The 20974-nt window shown below is 35.9% G+C and overlaps 1 protein-coding gene across 2 annotated transcripts in view; it reads right to left on the reverse strand.

Annotated features, from left to right (window-relative positions):
• Positions 1-20974, reverse strand: part of LOC131103421 (serine/threonine-protein kinase 32C-like) — a 79099-nt gene that overhangs the window by 25802 nt on the left and 32323 nt on the right. For both annotated transcript variants that reach the window (XM_058049712.1, XM_058049703.1), the window contains one exon: positions 1380-1531. In XM_058049712.1, coding sequence (XP_057905695.1) covers positions 1380-1498 — 119 coding nt within the window. In that variant the 5' untranslated portion in view covers positions 1499-1531. The remainder of the gene's footprint in view (positions 1-1379; positions 1532-20974) is intronic.

The raw sequence follows: 20974 nt of genomic DNA on the forward strand, positions 1-20974 counted from the left end.
TGCCTGAAAAAGATGTCCGCATGCAATATCATGCTACCAATTACAGGAGAGTTAAGTGCTTTGTGCAATACGCCATGAATGGCGTGCCAGGTCCCCAATTACATTTAGAAATGTGTCCTACTCCGAGATGAGCGTTGAATAATGAAAGCAGCCTCCGCTCACCGACATATTCGACTCGTGGGAGAAGTGAGGTCGTTATAGAGCACGGTAATTATCCAATAAGTATGCACGTTTCATGAGTCTAAATTAATATCCCAAAATAATCTTGTGTAAATTATTTTCTATTTTAACACGTTGAATTTGCGAGCGTAAAACTTTTCAGTCCTCTCCGTGCCAAATGAAGTAGCGGGTGCATCATATGCACAAACAGCATATCTATTTTAGGATTTATTTTATATTTATAAATATATATATATACAAAATAATAATACAAAAATAACACAAAATAATTGTAAATAATACAAAAATAATAAAATATATATATTATTAATATTTTATTATTTAGTATTATATATATATTATATATTATATTTCTATTTTATTATAAATATATATTAAAAAATTATATATATATATATATATATATATATATATATATATATATAAATAAATATATATTTATATATAGGATTTATATTATTCTATTTTTATGGAACATGCATCCCTTGACCGTCTCATATATATGAGAGTACATATATATGTATATTTTATTATTTTGTATTATATTATATATATATATTATTTATATTTTATTATAAATATATTTAAAAAATGTATGTGTATATATGTATATATATATATATATATATATATATATATATATATATATATATATATATATATAGTATTTATATTATTCTATTTTTATGGAACATGCATCCCTTGACAGTCTCATATATATATATAATATTATAAATATGTTATTATTTTTGTGTTATATATATATATATATATATATATAAATAACAATATTTTATTATTTTAATTAGTTTTAATATTTTATTATTTTGTATTATATTATATATATATTATATTTATATTTTATTATAAATATATTAAAAAATGTATAAATATATATATATATTTTTTTCCCTTGACAGTCTCATATATATTATAAATATTTTATTATTTTTGTGTTATATATAAATCTAATAGATATTATTCTATTTTTATGGAACATGCATCCCTTGACAGTCTCATATATATATTATAAATATTTTATTCTTTTTGTGTTATATTTTTATATATAGGATTGATATTATTGTATTTTTATGGAACATGCATCCCTTGACAGCCTCGTATGGTTGGACGTACATGCAGACAAGAGACAAAGTATCGCATGCTACATTGAAAGTGGAAAAAAAACAGAAGATAGTCACCAGAGGTTTACTAAAAAAACATGTTCAATTTCCTGTAGGATCTCAAGCTCTCTAAAGACGTTTCGGACCTCATCTCTCTCGATACATTGTTGTTTGTTCATGTACTTCATGGCGTACATCTTCTCCGTGTCCCTCTTTTGCACAATGCATACCTGCAGGAGAAAGAATGGGGAGGGAGACAGACAGAGTGATGGAGGATTAAGAAAAATGGTTGGTAAGTACAAAGAACAAAGACAACAATCAACTTGGGCCCAAAAGCATAACAGATCAAATCAGGGTCTTTCAAAGACCAAGGTTTGTGGTCTTAACGGCATCCTTACAGAAGTCTTGTTTTTGACTTGAAAACTTGAAATTTGATTTATTTTAAGTTTCTAAAGCATTCCTATTAGCGAAACCCACGTAGAGTCCCGCTTACTTGTAGGCATACAGGGACTGCAGACAAGCCCGGACGTCTGTATTAGGTATTGTTGTCAGCAATAAACAATCTGGCTCTCATTCTATAATTTGGTTCTTTATCCTCTATTCGAAACCCACGTAGAGTCCCACTTACTTGTAGGCATACAGGGACTGCAGATAAGCCCGGACGTCTGTATTAGGTATTGTTGTCAGGAATAAACAATCTGGTTCTCATTCTAGAATTTGGTTCTTTATCCTCTATTCGAAACCCACGTAGAGTCCCGCTTACTTGTAGGCATACAGGGACTGCAGATAAACCCGGACGTCTGTATTAGGTATTGTTGTCAGGAATAAACAATCTGGTTCTCATTCTAGAATTTGGTTCTTTATCCTCTATTTGAAACCCACGTAGAGTCCTGCTTACTTGTAGGCATACAGGGACTGCAGATAAACCCGGACGTCTGTATTAGGTATTGTTGTCAGGAATAAACAATCTGGTTCTCATTCTATAATTTAGTTCTTTATCCTCTATTCGAAACCCACGTAGAGTCCCGCTTACTTGTAGGCATACGGGGACTGCAGATAAGCCCGGATGTCTGCATTAGGTATTGTTGTCAGGAATAAACAATCTGGTTCTCATTCTATAATTTGGTTGTTTATCCTCTATTCGAAACCCACGTAGAGTCCTGCTTACTTGTAGGCATACAGGGACTGCAGATAAGCCCGGACGTCTGTATTAGGTATTGTTGTCAGGAATAAACAATCTGGTTCTCATTCTATAATTTGGTTCTTTATCCTCTATTAGAAACCCACGTAGAGTCCTGCTTACTTGTAGGCATACAGGGACTGCAGACAAGCCTGGACGTCTGTATTAGGTATTGTTGTCAGGAATAAACAATCTGGTTTTCATTCCATAATTTGGTTCTTTATCCTCTATTCATAACCCACGTAGAGTCCCGCTTACTTGTAGGCATACAGGGACTGCAGACAAGCCTGGACGTCTGTATTAGGTATTGTTGTCAGGAATAAACAATCTGGTTATCATTCTATGATTTGGTTCTTTGTCCTCTATTTGAAACCCACGTAGAGTCCCGCTTACTGGTAGGCATACAGGGACTGCAGATAAGCCTGGACGTCTGTATTAGGTATTGTTGTCAGGAATGAACATTCTGGTTCTCATTCTATAATTTGGTTCTTTATCCTCTATTCGAAACCCACGTAGAGTCCCGCTTACTTGTAGGCATACAGGGACTGCAGACAAGCCCGGATGTCTGTTTAGGTAATGTTGTCAGGAATAAACAATCTGGTTCTCATTCTATGATTTGGTTCTTTACCCTCTATTCATAACCCATGTAGAGTCCCGCTTACTTGTAGGCATACAGGGACTGCAGATAAGCCCGGACGTCTGTATTAGGTATTGTTGTCAGGAATAAACAATCTGGTTCTCATTCTATGATTTGGTTCTTTATCCTCTATTCGAAATCCACGTAGAGTCCCGCTTACTTGTAGGCATACAGGGACTGCAGATAAACCCGGACGTCTGTATTAGGTATTGTTGTCAGGAATAAACAATCTGGTTCTCATTCTATGATTTGGTTCATTATTTTCTATTTGAAATCCACATAGAGTCCCGCTTACTTGTAGGCATACAGGGACTGCAGATAAGCCCGGACGTCTGTATTAGATATTGTTGTCAGGAATAAACAATCTGGTTCTCATTCTATAATTTGGTTTTTTATCCTCTATTAGAAACCCACATAGAGTCCCGCTTACTTGTAGGCATACAGGGACTGCAGACAAGCCCGGACGTCTGTATTAGATATTGTTGTCAGGAATAAACAATCTGGTTCTCATTCTATAATTTGGTTCTTTATCCTCTATTCGAAACCCACGTAGAGTCCTGCTTACTTGTAGGCATACAGGGACTGCAGACAAGCCCGGACGTCTGTATTAGGTATTGTTGTCAGGAATAAACAATCTGGTTCTCATTCTATGATTTGGTTCTTTATCCTCTATTCGAAACCCACGTAGAGTCCCGCTTACTTGTAGGCATACAGGGACTGCAGATAAGCCCGGATGTCTGTATTAGGTATTGTTGTCAGGAATAAACAATCTGGTTCTCATTCTATGATTTGTTTCATTATGTTCTATTTGAAATCCACGTAGAGTCCCGCTTACTTGTAGGCATACAGGGACTGCAGATAAGCCCGGACGTCTGTATTAGGTATTGTTGTCAGGAATAAACAATCTGGTTCTCATTCTAGAATTTGTTTTTTTATCCTCTATTCGAAACCCACGTAGAGTCCCGCTTACTTGTAGGCATACAGGGACTGCAGACAAGCCCGGACGTCTGTATTAGGTATTGTTGTCAGGAATAAACAATCTGGTTCTCATTCTATAATTTGGTTCTTTATCCTCTATTCGAAACCCACGTAGAGTCCCGCTTACTTGTAGGCATACAGGGACTGCAGATAAGCCCGGATGTCTGTATTAGGTATTGTTGTCAGGAATAAACTATCTGGTTCTCATTCTATGATTTGGTTCTTTGTCCTCTATTTGAAACCCACGTAGAGTCCCGCTTACTTGTAGGCATACAGGGACTGCAGATAAACCCGGACGTCTGTATTAGGTATTATTGTCAGGAATAAACAATCTGGTTCTCATTCTATGATTTGGTTCTTTATCCTCTATTCGAAACCCACGTAGAGTCCTCAGGGGGAGGATTTCTACAAGCCTTAATATTGCACATGGAGCTTGATCAGATATTGCACAGTGAATGGAGTCTGGAGTAGCTATACTGAATATAAAAAATATATAATTTCTGAGTTATAATGGTTCTATAAAAACTAAAAATAAAAATAAAAAAAACTCCAGTACATTTCATAATCCTTGTCATGTTTAGACCTTTGTCATTTTTCCCTACGCCAACTTCGACTCCGAGCTCTCCCTGATTCCCTGCACTCATCAAAGACCCAGTTTTTCTTCGCTGTAAGCAAGGCCATCTGCAACGTGCTGGAGGGAAGTCTAAATAAACCCAACGGAATCCTGAAAACAACATTTGAAGGGTCCTTCCTTTTTCCGTGGCTGGGAAAATACAACCTCTTAACAAGACATACACTGTAACACATTTCATGTTAAAACCAATTCCCATGTCAGTGTTATGCACTTAATTGAACAGGATATAGGGTATTTTTTTTAGGGACACTATTCGCTTCCACAGGACATATTTTACACATTTTCTTGAAAGCACTGGGGCTAAAGCAATAACCTTTCAGGCAAAGATTATATAACTACTATGAAAGCTATCCCTGCAGCACATTTCTTTTTATAACCCTCTTTGCAGTGAAAGAGCTACACACGCGTAGCTAGAATATTTCAAACAATATATACAACGGCATAAATATAACATCTACGTGTATCATATCTAAAACAACACATGAATTTATAAGGTCATGTGACTCGTAAATTATACACAACTGATGCTTATCAGTTCTCCTTTTTCCCTCCCAAGTAAAAATCAATAACAGAATTGATCAAGAACCAAATTGTTCAGCAGAGTCCGATTCCCATCCCTGATTGGCAACTCAGCATCTTTGCAAACCGTCTTCATCCGTTCATTCCTCGACTAAAAACCACATGACAATGCGACGGCAAAAGTACACGTTGTGTGGGCTGCATAGAAGTACAAGGTCTGGCAGGAGATTGAACAACAGCTAACTCCAACCACTTGGACAAAGACGACAGCTCACTGCAGCCAGATTCATCGTCTCCAAGACCTTGAAAGAATTTCAAAACAAATACTGTTTCATGCCCGCCCCCCTGTCCTTGTTTTAGGAGTTCTCTACTTCCAGCTGTTATGGAAATATGAGTGCAGCATTTTGATACTGCATCTTTGTGTGTGGCTGCACGGCGGATAAGTGGTTAGCACGCAGGCCTCACAGCTAGGAGACCCATGCACACACTGAGATGACCCAATGGAGTTTCAGACAATATTAATTAATTAATATTAATATTATTATTACAATACTACTTCAGGGGTGTCCAATCTTTTTCCATCAAGGGAAAAAATAATATTTTGTAAAGCAAGACATGTAAATATGCTAAGAAGTTTGATACTGGATATTTCATAAAACATAAATTGTTAAAAAAAAAAAATTGGGTGAACTTTGGTCTTTTCTTTAAATTAATAATAAATTAAAATTATGTTTGGAACAACACCAGCTTCACGTTGACAGTCAATGACATCATAATAAATATAAAGATACATAATAAAGCAATATTTACATTTTCTTCGTCAATTATTTTTCTTCATTTACTTTTCATGACATTATGACTTTATTCCCACAACATTTTAATTTCCCATCAAATTACAATATTTTTCCCAAAAGCAATTTTCCAAATATTACAATTTTTTTCTCATAATATTACAACTTCAAAAATAAAATAAAAAAAATTAATAAAAATAAATATCTATATTATTTCAATTGTTATTGTTATTATTTTTCCTCATAACATTTCCAGCTTATTGGTGTTTTTGCAACTTTTTCCCTTAATGTTAAATAAAAATAAATTAATAAAAATAAATTTCTATAATATTTCAATTGTTATTGTTATTATTTTCCTCATAACATTTCCAGCTTATTGGTGTTTTTGCAACGTTTTCCCTTAATGTTATCTTAAAATTTAATTTCTGCTGTTGTTGTTTTTGTTCTTCCCAACTATTTCAACTTTCGTCTTGTAAATTTTCAAATTTTGTCAAATTACAATTTTGTCAAATTATAATATTTTGACAAATTTTGTCAAATTATAATATAGTTTTCCGCAACCTCATTTTAAAATTTTCATTCACTGTCATTCATAGTATGTCATAATATTCCAACATTCAATAATATCATAATCATATTTCAAAACTATTCTAGAAAAATCCTAAAGCTATTTTTCAAAATATTACACATTTTTTTCTCATAATATTACAACTTCAAAAATAAAAAAAATAAAATACTTTTAATATTTCAATTGTGTGGTACTAAAATTACATTATTTTTCCTCATAACATTTCCAGCTTATTCATGTTTTTGCAACTTTTTCCCTGAATGTTTTGATTTAATTATCTTAAAATTTAATTTCTGCTGTTGTTGTTTTTGTTCTTCCCAACTATTTTATTGTGACTTTATTCCTATTTTATTTTTTAAATTGATTTTCTCAAATTATAATGTTTTCCACAACCTCATTTTTAAATTTTCATTGACCGCCATTAATAGTACGTCATAATATTCCAACATTCAATAATATCATAATCATATTTCAACACTAGCCTAGAAAACCATATCATTTCCCCACTATATGATCACAATGTTATTATCTGCTGCTTGATCTGTTGTTCTGTTATAAGTTCCTATATTCTATTTTATTTAAATTTTTATTATATATATATATATATATATATATATATATATATATATATATATATAATTTTTATTTAAATTTTAAATTTTAAATTTTAAATTTTAAATTTTAAATTTTAAATTTTAAATTTTAAATTTTAAATTTTAAATTTATTTTGTGACAAAATTTTAAATTTTTTATTTTAAATTTTAAATATTTACATATTTCAACACTAGCCTAGAAAAACATATCATTTCCTCACTATATGATCACAATGTTATTATCTGCTGCTTGATCTGTTGTTCTGTTATAAGTTCCTATATTCTATTTTAAATTTTAAATTTTAAATTTTAAATTTTAAATTTTAAATTTTAAATTTTAAATTTTAAATTTTAAATTTTAAATTTTAAATTTTAAATTTTAAATTTTAAATTTATTTTGTCACAAAATTTTAATTTTTTTATTTTAAATTTTAAATATTTACATATTTCAACACTAGCCTAGAAAAACATATCATTTCCCCACTCTATGATCACAATGTTATTATCTTCTGCTTGATCTGTTGTTCTGTTATAAGTTCCTATATTCTATTTTTAGAATGTGCTGCAGATTGATAAAAAAAAAAAAAAAAAAAAAAAAACACGGGTCCCTTACACTTCACCCCCGGGCCGCACTTTGGCCACCCATGTATTATTTAAGCACGGTACATGACAGCACATTCAATTAATAGAATAGAATATTACATGTTTAAACATGGCTAGTGTTATGCAAAGCATAAACCCAACCATCACTGTCATATTTCAGCCGCTCTGCCTCGTCTAGAATCCTTAAGATCCGGTCAGCTGAGTGAAATGATAAAGAGTTGAAAAGGATTTATTCATGTATTCATACAGAATATCTGGAATTCAGTGCGTTAGACGGGCTTACAGCGGAAAAGGAAAAAGCAACAATTTAGAAGCAAGAAGTGTGAAGTAGAAATTTCTCCAATGTCTTTCAATCATATTTGCATTTAAATTGAGACGCTCACCTAAACTGAAATCTGTACCAGATGCAAAATTGAAGTGCAGGTTTTAGGCTGAAGAACCACCAGAGACCGGTCAATAACGGTCAATGCAATACCCGGAATACATTCAGGAAATATTACATACCCTCAAAACAACACGAGTCCGATAGCTGCTGTGTTGCCAGATAGCAATTTAGGAACAGATGCTTTTCAGACGGATAAATATTTGTTTTAGAGGGAAAAAAATGGTAGGAAGGTAGAAGCTACCATCTGCTACCTCTAGAGAAAAAAAAATACAAACTCTGTAGAGCATGCTTGGCATTTTCTAATGAATACAAAACTGAGCTACTTTTGATGATCCTGCTATTATAACTTATGGTGTGACTTTATATGTTATCACTTTAACCTTCATTTCCATACCGGAGGACATGTTGGACGGAGAACACTGGGAATGGCTTCGGAGCAGCTGTATTTACATCCTGTATCTGACTGGAAGTTACGGTCCAGGTCACAAGGAATTCAGCAACAGCAGCTGTCGCAGGAGTCACATTGAAGTGGGAATTTGATTAGCGCCGCTGTTACTTGAAGCGGGTGTTTATACAGGCAAAGACGACGGGTTCTATTTATCTCCATTGGTGTTTGATGAATACGGAGCTGGCTCGGTGTTTGACCACTTTTTGGAGGCTTTTTAGGTAGTCTCAGAAAGGTAGTCTCTGTCTCATCGGTATCCTCAAAGACAGGCACCCAAATATACCCAATTTCCAATCACAACTACATTTGAAACACTTCTATGCTAGGACTACATTAAAAAGCCATAACATTTCAGTATGTGGAATCAAACTATGGAATGGATTGAGTAAGGAAGTCAAACAATGCACAACGATGAGCCAATTCAAGAAACAATACAAGCAGTTGATGTCTTGAACCGGTCATGATGTGCTATATATATCACTATATTTAAAAAAAAAAAAAAAAATTTAAAAATTGTAAAAAACTAAAAGAAAATTTTATAAAAATTTATAAAATAAATTAATAAATTAAATAAATTTGCTAAATACAAGGATGAAGAGTCTTGAACCAGTCATGATGTGCTATATATATCACTATATTGACACTTACTATGGTACCCATTATGGCATTGGACGCTCATATCACCTCGTACTTCGGGACAAAAACGTGACAAAATAAATTTAAAATTTAAAAATTTAAAAATTTAAAATTTAAAATTTAAAATTTAAAATTTAAAATTTAAAATTTAAAATTTAAAATTTAAAATTTAAAATTTAAAATTTAAAATTATTTTGTCACAAAATTTAAAATTTTTAATTTATTTTGTCACGTTTTTGTCCCGAAGTACGAGGTGATATGAGCATCCAATGCCATAATGGGTACCATAGTAAGTGTCAATATAGTTAATTATTATTATTATTATTATTATTATAGTTAAAATTTAAAATTTAAAATTTAAAATTTAAAATTTTAAAATTTAAATTCATTTTCTACCGCTTTTAAATTGAAATTTAAAAACTTAAACTATATTAGGAAAGCAGGAAGTGAACAAATGTAAGTTACTGTTACAGTTATAAATTTTAAAAAATTTGTACACCGCGTACTTTAGTACGTGACAATAAATAAATAAAAATTAAATAAATAGATAAATAAATACATAAATAAATTAGGAAAGCAGGAAGTGAACAAATGAACTAAACTGTGTGTGCACAGTTTAAAATGTCCCTCCAATGCTAACCTTCTGCACGCTACACACCTCCATGCTCTTCCACTTCCTCCTCACTGTCGCTGCAAAAGATCCATGCCATGCCGAGGTCTTACAAAATGCACTTCTGCCACCTTGTGGCCGTTAGCGTGAGGAAGCAATGTTTGGACCATGATATGGTAATGGATGACTGTAAAGGTATATCACAATGCAGTTTTACTACAGTATATATGTTGTTTTACCAGTGATCAATGTGGCCTTTGCATCCTTTCATTGTTCGGTATGTGGCCCTCAGTGGAAAAACTCTAGACACAACTACTGTAAATAAAGAGCGACATTTTAGCATCTTAATGATAGCAATGTAGCCTCAAACTATACATTTCCCCAATCAAATTGGCCTCAAGAGTATATAAATATATGACGTGATACACTGTGACCTGTAGCCACTCGCACATTTTTGGGATCTGTCGAGTCCCAATCCTCGTGTGTAACCAGGTGAATCTAAAAATAAGATAACAGAAATTCTATTTTTGTGGCTTTAAATCTTTAATTATCTCAGTCTGTGTCCCCAACTTCTTGTGCTTCTGCATCTACCCTGACCTGGGATTCAGTGTTATGCACGTTTTCCAATCCTAAATGGAGTCCTTTATGTCCTGCCTAAAAAGGCCTGAACGACACCGATCAGTCAGTCCAATCGGTTTTTTGTCAAAATGTCTCCGCTGCTTGGACGTTAGGACTTAGAGAGGAAATAAACGATGAATGCAGTCAGGAAGCAGTAGAGTCTATGTTTTCTAGGTCAGGTACGTTGGAGTCGTTAAGAAGCCACCGACTCATTGAGGGAAAAGATACTGAGGAGACAATACTAGCGGGGGGAAGAAAGCCAGCCTTGTCTTGACTTCCAGTCAACAAAAATATGAGTGATGCCATCCATCATTCCCAGATTAGGTTTGTGCTCCATGTTAGCACAATTGCTTTAGCACACAATGGCAATGTGCGGTGATTGGAAAAGACCGTGTAGGTAGAGAACTGCCGGTTGAAATTGAATTGTGGCAGATTAAACACTGGCTTGCTCAAGCTCACCCCCCCCCCGCCACCCACGTATGAACTCGCTACCACATGCACACACGATCACCCAATGGTCACAAATTTGGGCAAAAGGGCTTTAAGGGGGGCATGGCAAACACCCGTTTAGGGTTTGTTGACATTGCATCAGAGGATATAGTATGGCTTTGTTTAGGGTAGCAACTAACCATTATTGTCTCAGTCCATTCATCTAAAGCAGGGGTCTCAAACACGCGGCCCGCGGGCAAAATGTGGCCCATAGTGCGGCCCGCGCAAGTTTGATATGGATGCCGTATGGTATCATGTACCCAGAAAAAATTATTACGTTTGATTAATGTTCATGTTAAAGGTTAAATAACTGTTAATAGTTATCCTCCCTATCCGTGTGGAAGTGGTAAGTTTTTGGCTATTTAAGTTGAAAGGAAATAACTTGAAGGCTACCGTTTAGGTCGCTAGCTCTCTAGTTTGCGAGTTAGCATGTGTCTCAAGACCCTGCAGTTGCGCAATATGTTGTAAATAAAAAAATATAAATGTGACTATAGTCGTGTTTTGGATTCCAAATGTGGCCCGCAGGACACTAGTTTGAGGCCCCCGCCTTGATATGAAAGTTTAATGCAAGTTTGATATGGATGCTGTATGGTATCATGTACCCAGAAAAAAAATATTACGTTTGATTCATGTTCATGTTAAAGGTTAAATAACTGTTAATAGTTATCCTCCCTATCCGTGTGGAAGTGGTACATTTTTGGCTATTTAAGTTGAAAGGAAATAACTTCGAGGCTACAGTTTAGGTCGCTAGGTCTCTAGTTTGCGAGTTAGCATGTGTCTCAAGACCCTGCAGTTGCGCAATATGTTGTAAATAAAAAAGTATAAATGTGACTATAGTCGTGTTTTGGATTCCAAATATGGCCCGCAGGACACTAGTTTGAGGCCCCCCGCCTTGATATGAAAGTTTAATGCAAGTTTGATATGGATGCTGTATGGTATCATGTACCCAGAAAAAAATATTACGTTTGATTCATGTTCATGTTAAAGGTTAAATAACTGTAAATAGTTATCCTCCCTATCCGTGTGGAAGTGGTAAGTTTTTGGCTATTGAAGTTGAAAGGAAATAACTTGGAGGCTACCGTTTAGGTCGCTAGCTCTCTAGTTTGCGAGTTAGCATGTGTCTCAAGACCCTGCAGTTGCGCAATATGTTGTAAATAAAAAGAGTATCAATGTGACTATAGTCGTGTTTTGGATTCCAAATGTGGCCCGCAGGACACCAGTTTGAGGCCCCCCGCCTTGATATGAAAGTTTAATGTTAGTGCGGCCCGCGCAAGTTTGATATGGATGCTGTATGGTATCATGTACCCAGAAAAAATTATTACGTTTGATTCATGTTCATGTTAAAGGTTAAATAACTGTTAATAGTTATCCTCCCTATCCGTGTGGAAGTGGTAAGTTTTTGGCGCTTGATTCATGTTCATGTTAAAGGTTAAATAACTGTTAATAGTTATCCTCCCTATCCGTGTGGAAGTGGTAAGTTTTTGGCTATTTAAGTTCAAAGGAAATAACTTGGAGGCTACCGTTTAGGTCGCTAGCTCTCTGGTTTGCGAGTTAGCATGTGTCTCAAGACCCTGCAGTTGCGCAATATGTTGTAAATAAAAAAGTATAAATGTGACTATAGTCGTGTTTTGGATTCCAAATGTGGCCCGCAGGACACTAGTTTGAGGCCCCCGCCTTGATATGAAAGTTTAATGTTAAAGTTTGATATGGATGCTGTATGGTATCATGTACCCAGAAAAAATTATTACGTTTGATTCATGTTCATGTTAAAGGTTAAATAACTGTTAATAGTTATCCTCCCTATCCGTGTGGAAGTGGTAAGTTTTTGGCTATTTAAGTTGAAAGGAAATAACTTGAAGGCTACCGTTTAGGTCGCTAGCTCTCTAGTTTGCGAGTTAGCATGTGTCTCAAGACCCTGCAGTTGCGCAATATGTTGTAAATAAAAAGAGTATAAATGTGACTATAGTCATGTTTTGTCATGTCTACAGGGCTCTAATAATGCTTTGTTCATTTTAATGTGAAAAAAATCATTTGTCTACCCACCAACTATATGTGCTTTCTTAAGTTTTTATTATTATTATTATATTTATTTATTACTGATTGATTGATTTTCTTTATTCTTGATTTGTTTATTTATTTTTCATCTTATTTTGTGTAGAAAAATAAAAAGTAAGATATTTGAGAACAGTGAATGTTTGATCAGAGCTTTTATTGTCGAAAATCAGAACCAAAGCAAAGTTTATTAATTTTTCTGTTTTTAATAAATGCGTTTTTTGTTGTTTTTTTTTGGGGGGGGGGTGGGGGGGGACTGATGACCCCTGATCTAAAGCTTGTTGTCTTACCATATGTGGATGAGATAGTTAATACTTAATAATTCTTTTCTCACACATTCATATTTTTTTTAATTAATTCAATATTTTTTTTAAAAATAGGGCTGTCAAATGATTAAAAATTTTGATCAAATTAATCATAGTTTTCAAATTAATTCATCATGAAAAATCATTATTTGCCACTATGAGTGAAATATGCCCATTTTCATTTAATGGCTGTATTTTTTCCCCCCACGCCATTAACCTGTGCACCTCCTGTTTTGACCCTCGCCCCACCCCGTAGTTTGATTGAAGTACAGTATCTCTGTCGCCGCAAACCGCAACAGATATTGATGTGAAATGAAGAAAGAAAAGAGTATTTTGATTGGTCAAGTTAGCTTCAAAGCTATGCTAGATGCTTTGGCAACATGCTGCCGCTGTGTTTGAGTTATCAAACGCCCGCCAGAGACTGGAGCAGTGCAGGTATTTTTTTTTTATTGTCATACACAGTGGTACCTTGGCATAGGAGAGGCCCAAATAATGGAAGTTTTTGCGTTAATGAGGCTAACTTTTTTATGGAATTAATGAAATAAATTGGTTATGTTAGGCTATTTTTCACAGCACTAATAAAAATATATAATTAATTGTCTTAAAGGGGACCTATTTTGCTTTTCCTCTTTTTTGATTAAATTTATCCTCGTGTTAAACGATGCCGACCAATCAGATAATGAGGTTTGGCTCGGTGAGAGGCTCGGTAAATTACTGTTTGGGCGGCAGGAAGGACATCGGGAAGAAGGAAATCCAAAAAAACACTGCTTGAAGAGGCGCACAGTCTGGAAGATCTAGAAAGTTTTCAATGCGGGTAATCGTGTATAGCTACTATATAGGAGTCTACAACTCAATGATGTCCTGTTTAAACATTTTAAACTAGAATAATACTAGGTATCCTGAATTTATCCATACATTATTTTATGTGTATTTTAGTAATGTATTTATTTATTTTTATTCTATATTCTGTTTGTCATTTAATTAATGTCGCTGCAGTGGTTTTGGTGTATTCTTGCTAAGTACTGAACTTTCTAATGTGCTTAAGAGAGGTAATAAAAACTCTTAAAATGGACTGTCAGAAAAAAACTACCAATTTAATAAATAAATACCAATTTGAGATGCACATTTACCGCCTACACTACATGATGCTTCGCATAAAACAAAGAAAAGCACCATTTATTTCAGAAGTCTGCTGGGAAAAGTAAAAGCAATTTAAAGTACTTTGCTTCGAGTGGGCGCCAACCTTCAATTTACATGAAACAAAGTGGCAATTTGAAGAAATTTATGTATGTATAATAAAGAAATATACAGTCATCCCTTGTTTATTATGGTTAATTCTTTCCACACCCGGCCGGTGATAAGTGAATTTCCTCAAAGTAGGATTTATAAATGGAATACATTTGTAACTACAGCATAGAAAACTTAATTTACACCCTTAATGTGATTAAGAGCTCTCTAGACATGACATAGCACCCCTATAGTCGCCTTTAGACTCATACTAACCATTATAGTAGATATAATAATGGAAAATAGGCCATTTACATTTAACACTGCCAGCATCATTAGGAATAAATATGGTATCTTTGAAGGGCTGCATGGCGGTTGAGTGGTTAGCTCACAGCCAGGAGCCCCGAGTTCAATCCCACCCTTGGAGTTTGCATGTTCTCCCCGTGCATGCGTGGGTTTTCTCCGAGTACTCCGGTTTCCTCCCACATTCCAAAAACATGCTAGGTTAATTAGCGACTCCAAATTGTCCATAGGTATGAATGTGAGTGTGAATGGTTGTTTGTCTATATGTGCCCTGGGATTGGCTGGCCACCAGTCCAGGGTGTACCCCGCCTCTCGCCCGAAGACAGCTGGGATAGGCTCCAGCACCCCTCGTGAGGAAAAAGCGGTAGAAAATGAATGAATGAATGAATGAATTAATTACTAGCAGAAAGTCAGTGCAGATACAGAGCTAACATTTCAACCTCCAGGCCACCGATTAACAGCTGGGATAGGCTCCAGCATACCCCCGCGACCCTTGTGAGGATAAGCGGCAGAAAATGAATGAAAGAAGATTAATGGTTAAAAGTAGGGGACCAAGGATTGAACCTTGGGGGACCCCACCTTTTGACCGAATACAGCTGGGATAGGCTCCAGCACTCCCCGCGACCCTTGTGAGGATAAGCGGCAGAAAATGAATGAAAGAAGATTAATGGTTAAAAGTAGGGGACCAAGGACTGAACCTTGGGGGACCCCAACTTTTGACCGAAGACAGCTGGGATAGGCTCCAGCACCCACTGCGACCCCGTGAGGATAAGCGGTAGAAAATGAATGAATGAATGAATGAAAGGATCTGTGTCTATGAAATGGACAGGGATAACTAACCTTTCAATTTACTGAAAAAAAAAAACTCATGGCAAAACAAGAAGGTGGTGTTTGTGTGTAATTGGTGTATGTTTGTGTTTGTGGAGCATCATTTCTTTTTATTTTTCTTTAGCTTTCTTCTTTGACAAGCAGATAAACTGTCAAAGTCCCGCCAGGAGCCCCTTATGGCCACAAGACAAAAAAAAAAAAATAAAAAGCCAACAAAGGCTTAATCATCTTCTGACCTTTCCAAAGGAGCGAGTGTCTCCTGAAATGACGAGGCGGTGCAGCCTCTCCCTCTCATTGTCTCCATCCAGGTCTCCTCTGCTCTTTCCTCAACCCCTTACTTTATATATTTATATTTATATTTCATACTGGGTCCTAATGAGCACCTTCTGCAACTGGTGAGCGAGTGTTTGTGTGAGGGTGGAAGAGAGAAGGTTCGGAAATTTCCACCAGCTGAGCTCCTTTTCCTACTCCTGACCTACCTTGTCCTTGTCCATCAACCTCACAGTGTGTTGTTCTCCTGTGTAGATGTTTATTTTTCATCCGACTGTTGGTATTACGGAGGTGTAACTAAACTCCTGTCAGTGTCAATGACTGTCACGTCGACGAGAGTTTCTACCCCCCCCCCCGAGCTCTACATTTGAAGGTCTTAATGAGCCCTGCGGTGGAAAAAAGCTATCTCCTACACACCCGAGGACCGAGTACAGAGGGGGGGGGGGGGGCTTCGACACATGGAGGAAAGGCAGAAGATGGCGGGGGCAGGCAATTATCCTTTCTGATGCACCGTGTGGCCATCCAGCCCTGCAGCAGCCATGTTACAAATGAGCTGCCATATAGGCGCCCCTCCTGTGGATGTACAGTAACCACTCCAGCCGAGCGTCGCTCCTCGGCTCGCTCCACGGAGAAAAGATGATCCGAAACATCGGGATGAGGACAGGGATTTGAAAAAAAAAACAAAAAAAAAAACGTTGTCTCCAGACAGAAGTTGGTTGTTTTATGTTTTTGTATTAACGTTAAAATAAGCTAACCTTCCATAATGTAAGACATTTTGGCCATTTCATCATCATCATCATCATCATACATTAAACCAGGGGTCTCAAACTCAATTTACTTGGGGGCCACTGGAGCTAGGGTCTGGGTGAGACTGGGCCGCATCAGGTTTTCCAAAAAAAAAAAAAAAACGCATTTATTAAAAACAGAAAAATTAATCAACTTTGCTTTGGTTCCGATTTTCTACAATAAAAGCTCTGATAAAACATTCCACTGTTCTCAAATATCTTAATTTTTATTTTTCTACACAAAATAAAATGAAAAATAAATAAACAAATCAAGAATAAAGAAAATCAATCAATCAGTAATAAATAAATAAATATAATAATAATAATAATAATAAAATGGCAAATAATAAAAACTTAAGAAACCACATGTAGTTGGTGGGTAGACAAATGATTTTTTTCAGATTAAAATGAACAAAGCATTATTAGAGCCCTGTAGACATGACAAAACACGACTATAGTCACATTTATACTCTTTTTATTTACAACATATTGCGCAACTGCAGGGTCTTGAGACACATGCTAACTCGCAAACTAGAGAGCTAGCGACCTAAACGGTAGCCTTCAAGTTATTTCCTTTGAACTTCAATAGCCAAAAACTTACCACTTCCACACGGATAGGGAGGATAACTATTAACAGTTATTTAACCTTTCACATGAACATAATTTTTTCTGGGTACATGATACCATACAGCATCCATATCAAACTTGCGCGGGCCGCACTAACATTAAACTTTCATATCGAGGCGGGGGCCTCAAACTAGTGTCCTGCGGGCCACATTTGGCCCGCGGGCCGCGTGTTTGAGACCCCTGCATTAAACCATACTATATCTCTCTGGAAAACAAACTCCAAGCTTGTACCGATGGTGAATCAGTATTCATTTTGGTTTTGATTTACAGTGGCATGAAAACGTATTGGGCACCCCTCGTCATTTTCAAGATTTTCCTTTATATATAAATATAATCTGTTAAATATATCATATAGCCGATACGTAAACACAGTAATAGATGAGAAGTGAAATGAAGTTGGATTTACACAATAATGTGTGCAATAATTATTTAAACAAAAGTAAAAATAAATTTGGGCACCCCAATAAATGAATAAAAAATGACATCAATATTCACTTAATCCTCCTTTTTCAGATATAAATGCTTCCAATAGCGTCCGGTCTGGATTTTGGTTGGTCATTCCTCTTTCCAAAACATCTCCAGTTGAGTCAGGTTGGATGGTTTCCGAGCATGGACAGGCCGATTTGAATCAGACCACAGATTTTCAATAAAGTTCAGGTTTGGGGACTGAGATGACCATTCCAGAACATTGTGTTTGTTTGGTTTTTTTTTAGCAGTTTTTAGGGTCACTGTGTTGTTGTTACGGCACAACTTCAACTTTGCCACTGATTCTTCAGCATTGTTGGCAAGAATCTGTTGATACTGTTTGGAATCCATGCAACCGTTGCAGTACCTGCACTGGCCACAGCCCCACAGCATGATGGAACCACCACCAAACGTTACTGTGGGTAGCAAGTGTTTGTCTCGGAATGTTGTGTTCTTCTTCTGCCATGCCCCATTTATGTCCAAATAATTTGAATGAAGCTGGCTCATGTTGTAGGTCTTTGGAGCTGGTCTGTGGGTTGAGTTTGACTGATTTATCTTGGTCTACCACTGCGGGCCTTAACTAGAACTGAGTCTGTGGTCTTCCATTTCCTCACTATGTTCATCAGAGTGGAACCTGACAGCTGAAATCTCTGAGCTAGCTTTTTGTATCCTTCCCCTACACCATGATGTTGAACAAGCTTTGCTTTCCAGTCAAATGACAGTTGTTTTGAGGCTACCATGTTGCTACTCATCACCATTTCTCGTGATAGGCTTCACTTGTGTATGCAGGTCAAGGGTCAATGAGTTTACCGAACAATTTTGTATTCCAAACCAATAAAACAAAAAACTTGCCCAAATTTAGGCACCTGCCTACTTTTGTTTAAATAATTATTGCACACTTTCTGTAAATACTATAAACATAATTTTACTTCTCATACATCAGTGTGTTTGTCTGCTATGTGATATATTTCTATGCAATTGCTAATCCAAACAACCAGTGATTTATCAAGGAAATTCTTGAAAATTACCTTTTTTATACCACCGTACAGTATGTTTTTTTTTTAATTTGTTTTTTTATGTAGAGCAGATTGTCCAAAAACCCGTCCCAGAATGTTTTATAGGTCTGAACTGGCAGCCACGTTTCTTCCAGTCTACCCCACAGCAGCTGAGGCTACGGATGTAGATAACCGCCAGTGTGTGAATGAATAATGGCTTCCGCTGTGAAGCACTTTCCAAAGGCGCCGTACGGTATAAATCCAATCCATTATTATTATTAAATGACAATAGCATTAGATTATGACACTGGATTACTGTCAAATCTACCAGTGAATGCCCTCTGATGTCGTGGAAGATCTCATTCTTGGAATTTTAGCTCACCGAAGTCACATAGTGTAAAATAGTACAACAAATATGCATAATCTCTCACTATCACATGGAAATAAAAATTATCTTGGCTTTACAGCCTGTGGAGACTTTGAGATAGTGGGCAAATGGGTGAAAAATGCCACTACAAGAGTAAGAATTTTCATGCTAAAAGAAGGAAAGAATAGGAGAAGAACAGTAAAAAAATAAAAAATAAAATAAAAAAAAATGTCTGCAATGCTTGCACGAGGCTGTTGAAGAGAAAGAATACCCTCAGGACACCTCTTGGCTCCAACCTATTAAAAAACTATTTATTACAAGAATAAATGACATTATTTTTTTTTACTTTGTTAAATTTCCTTTTTACATGACTAACTCATCAATCTGCCATCTCCATTGAGACCTTCACATGAAATGGTTAGTGAATTCTCCATAGAGTTGAATTCTTTTTTTTTTAAAGAACCCACACGTGGCATCACTTTGGGCAAACACTAATATGACCTCTAACAAGGACAAACTCAGTGAGCATCTGTCTCACAGTGTGAGTGAATTTTGCCCATTGCGTGCACACGTGTCACCATTAAAGCTTGTTGTGCGGCATCTATGACGGATATGCCAAAAGGTGCCTGCTCCGAGATAAGAAATACACCCATTTCTCCGCCCTTCGTGGGGGAATTGATTGTCAAAGGCAGGGGTCGGGAACCTTTTTGGCTATAAGAGCCATGAAGGCCAGATATTTTAAAATGTGTACCTGTGAGAGCCATATACATTTTTTTAAACATTGAATGCAATAAAATGTGTGCATTTTTATGTAAGACCAACAGTTTTAGATATAATGGGCTCTAATTACGTAGACCAGGCACACTACCCCACGCCAATGGGGTGTGGCCAGCACACTTTCGTGAGCAGCACAGTGTCTAATAATAAATCAAATACTTGCTGCCATTAATGCAACTTCTGCTGCTGCATGGTTTTGAACCGTACTCAGTATATTTCATTCTTTTGGCCATCTTTGCCAGAAGGCTTGGTTCTGCAGCTTTAGCTAGGTGACTATTTGACTAAAGGAGGAAAGTTTACATTTACATCTCAATGACCGAGGTACGCTACCGCATTACCCAGTAATAATCGAGTTTTGGTGTTTGACCTGGAAAATATCATCAGGATCGGCGGTATTGCAGTAGAATATAGATGGACGAATTAAAATGCATAAGAAAGTTGTTGATTTTTAATATTTTTAACAGTGATTTCTGTGATGTTTACTTTAAAATGTTAGCAAACATACATTTTTATTGTGGTAAGAAATGCTTGAGAGCCAGATACAGTCATCAAAAGAGCCCTACCTGGCTCCCGAGCCATAGGTTCCCTACCTCTGGTCAAAGGCGACCAGGCAGAACAACGCCAATGTAGACTGCAAATAAGCTGAGACTGAAGCAACAGGATACAGCCAAGTAGTGCACGTAGAATTCTGAACGATAAATTATTCATTTTGGAAGAAAAGTAAACAAAAGTAAACTTGCAACAGGTTCAACGCTACTGAATTCAAGAAATAATTCACAGTAAAACAATAAAACATGTTATTTGAGAGTATTTGAGACTTAGCAAATAACTGCAGATGAAGCTGACTTACGCTTCAATGTATCAACAAAGCTAATAGAATGCTAACAAGAATGTTTTGTGGCCAAACTACATTAAAAACACAATTGGATTAGAGTATTAATAACGCAACATGACGTCTGCCATATTGTACGCTAACCAAAAAAATG

This window comes from Doryrhamphus excisus, chromosome 2 (genome assembly GCF_030265055.1).
Source record: "Doryrhamphus excisus isolate RoL2022-K1 chromosome 2, RoL_Dexc_1.0, whole genome shotgun sequence".
NCBI classification, from domain to species: domain Eukaryota; kingdom Metazoa; phylum Chordata; class Actinopteri; order Syngnathiformes; family Syngnathidae; genus Doryrhamphus; species Doryrhamphus excisus.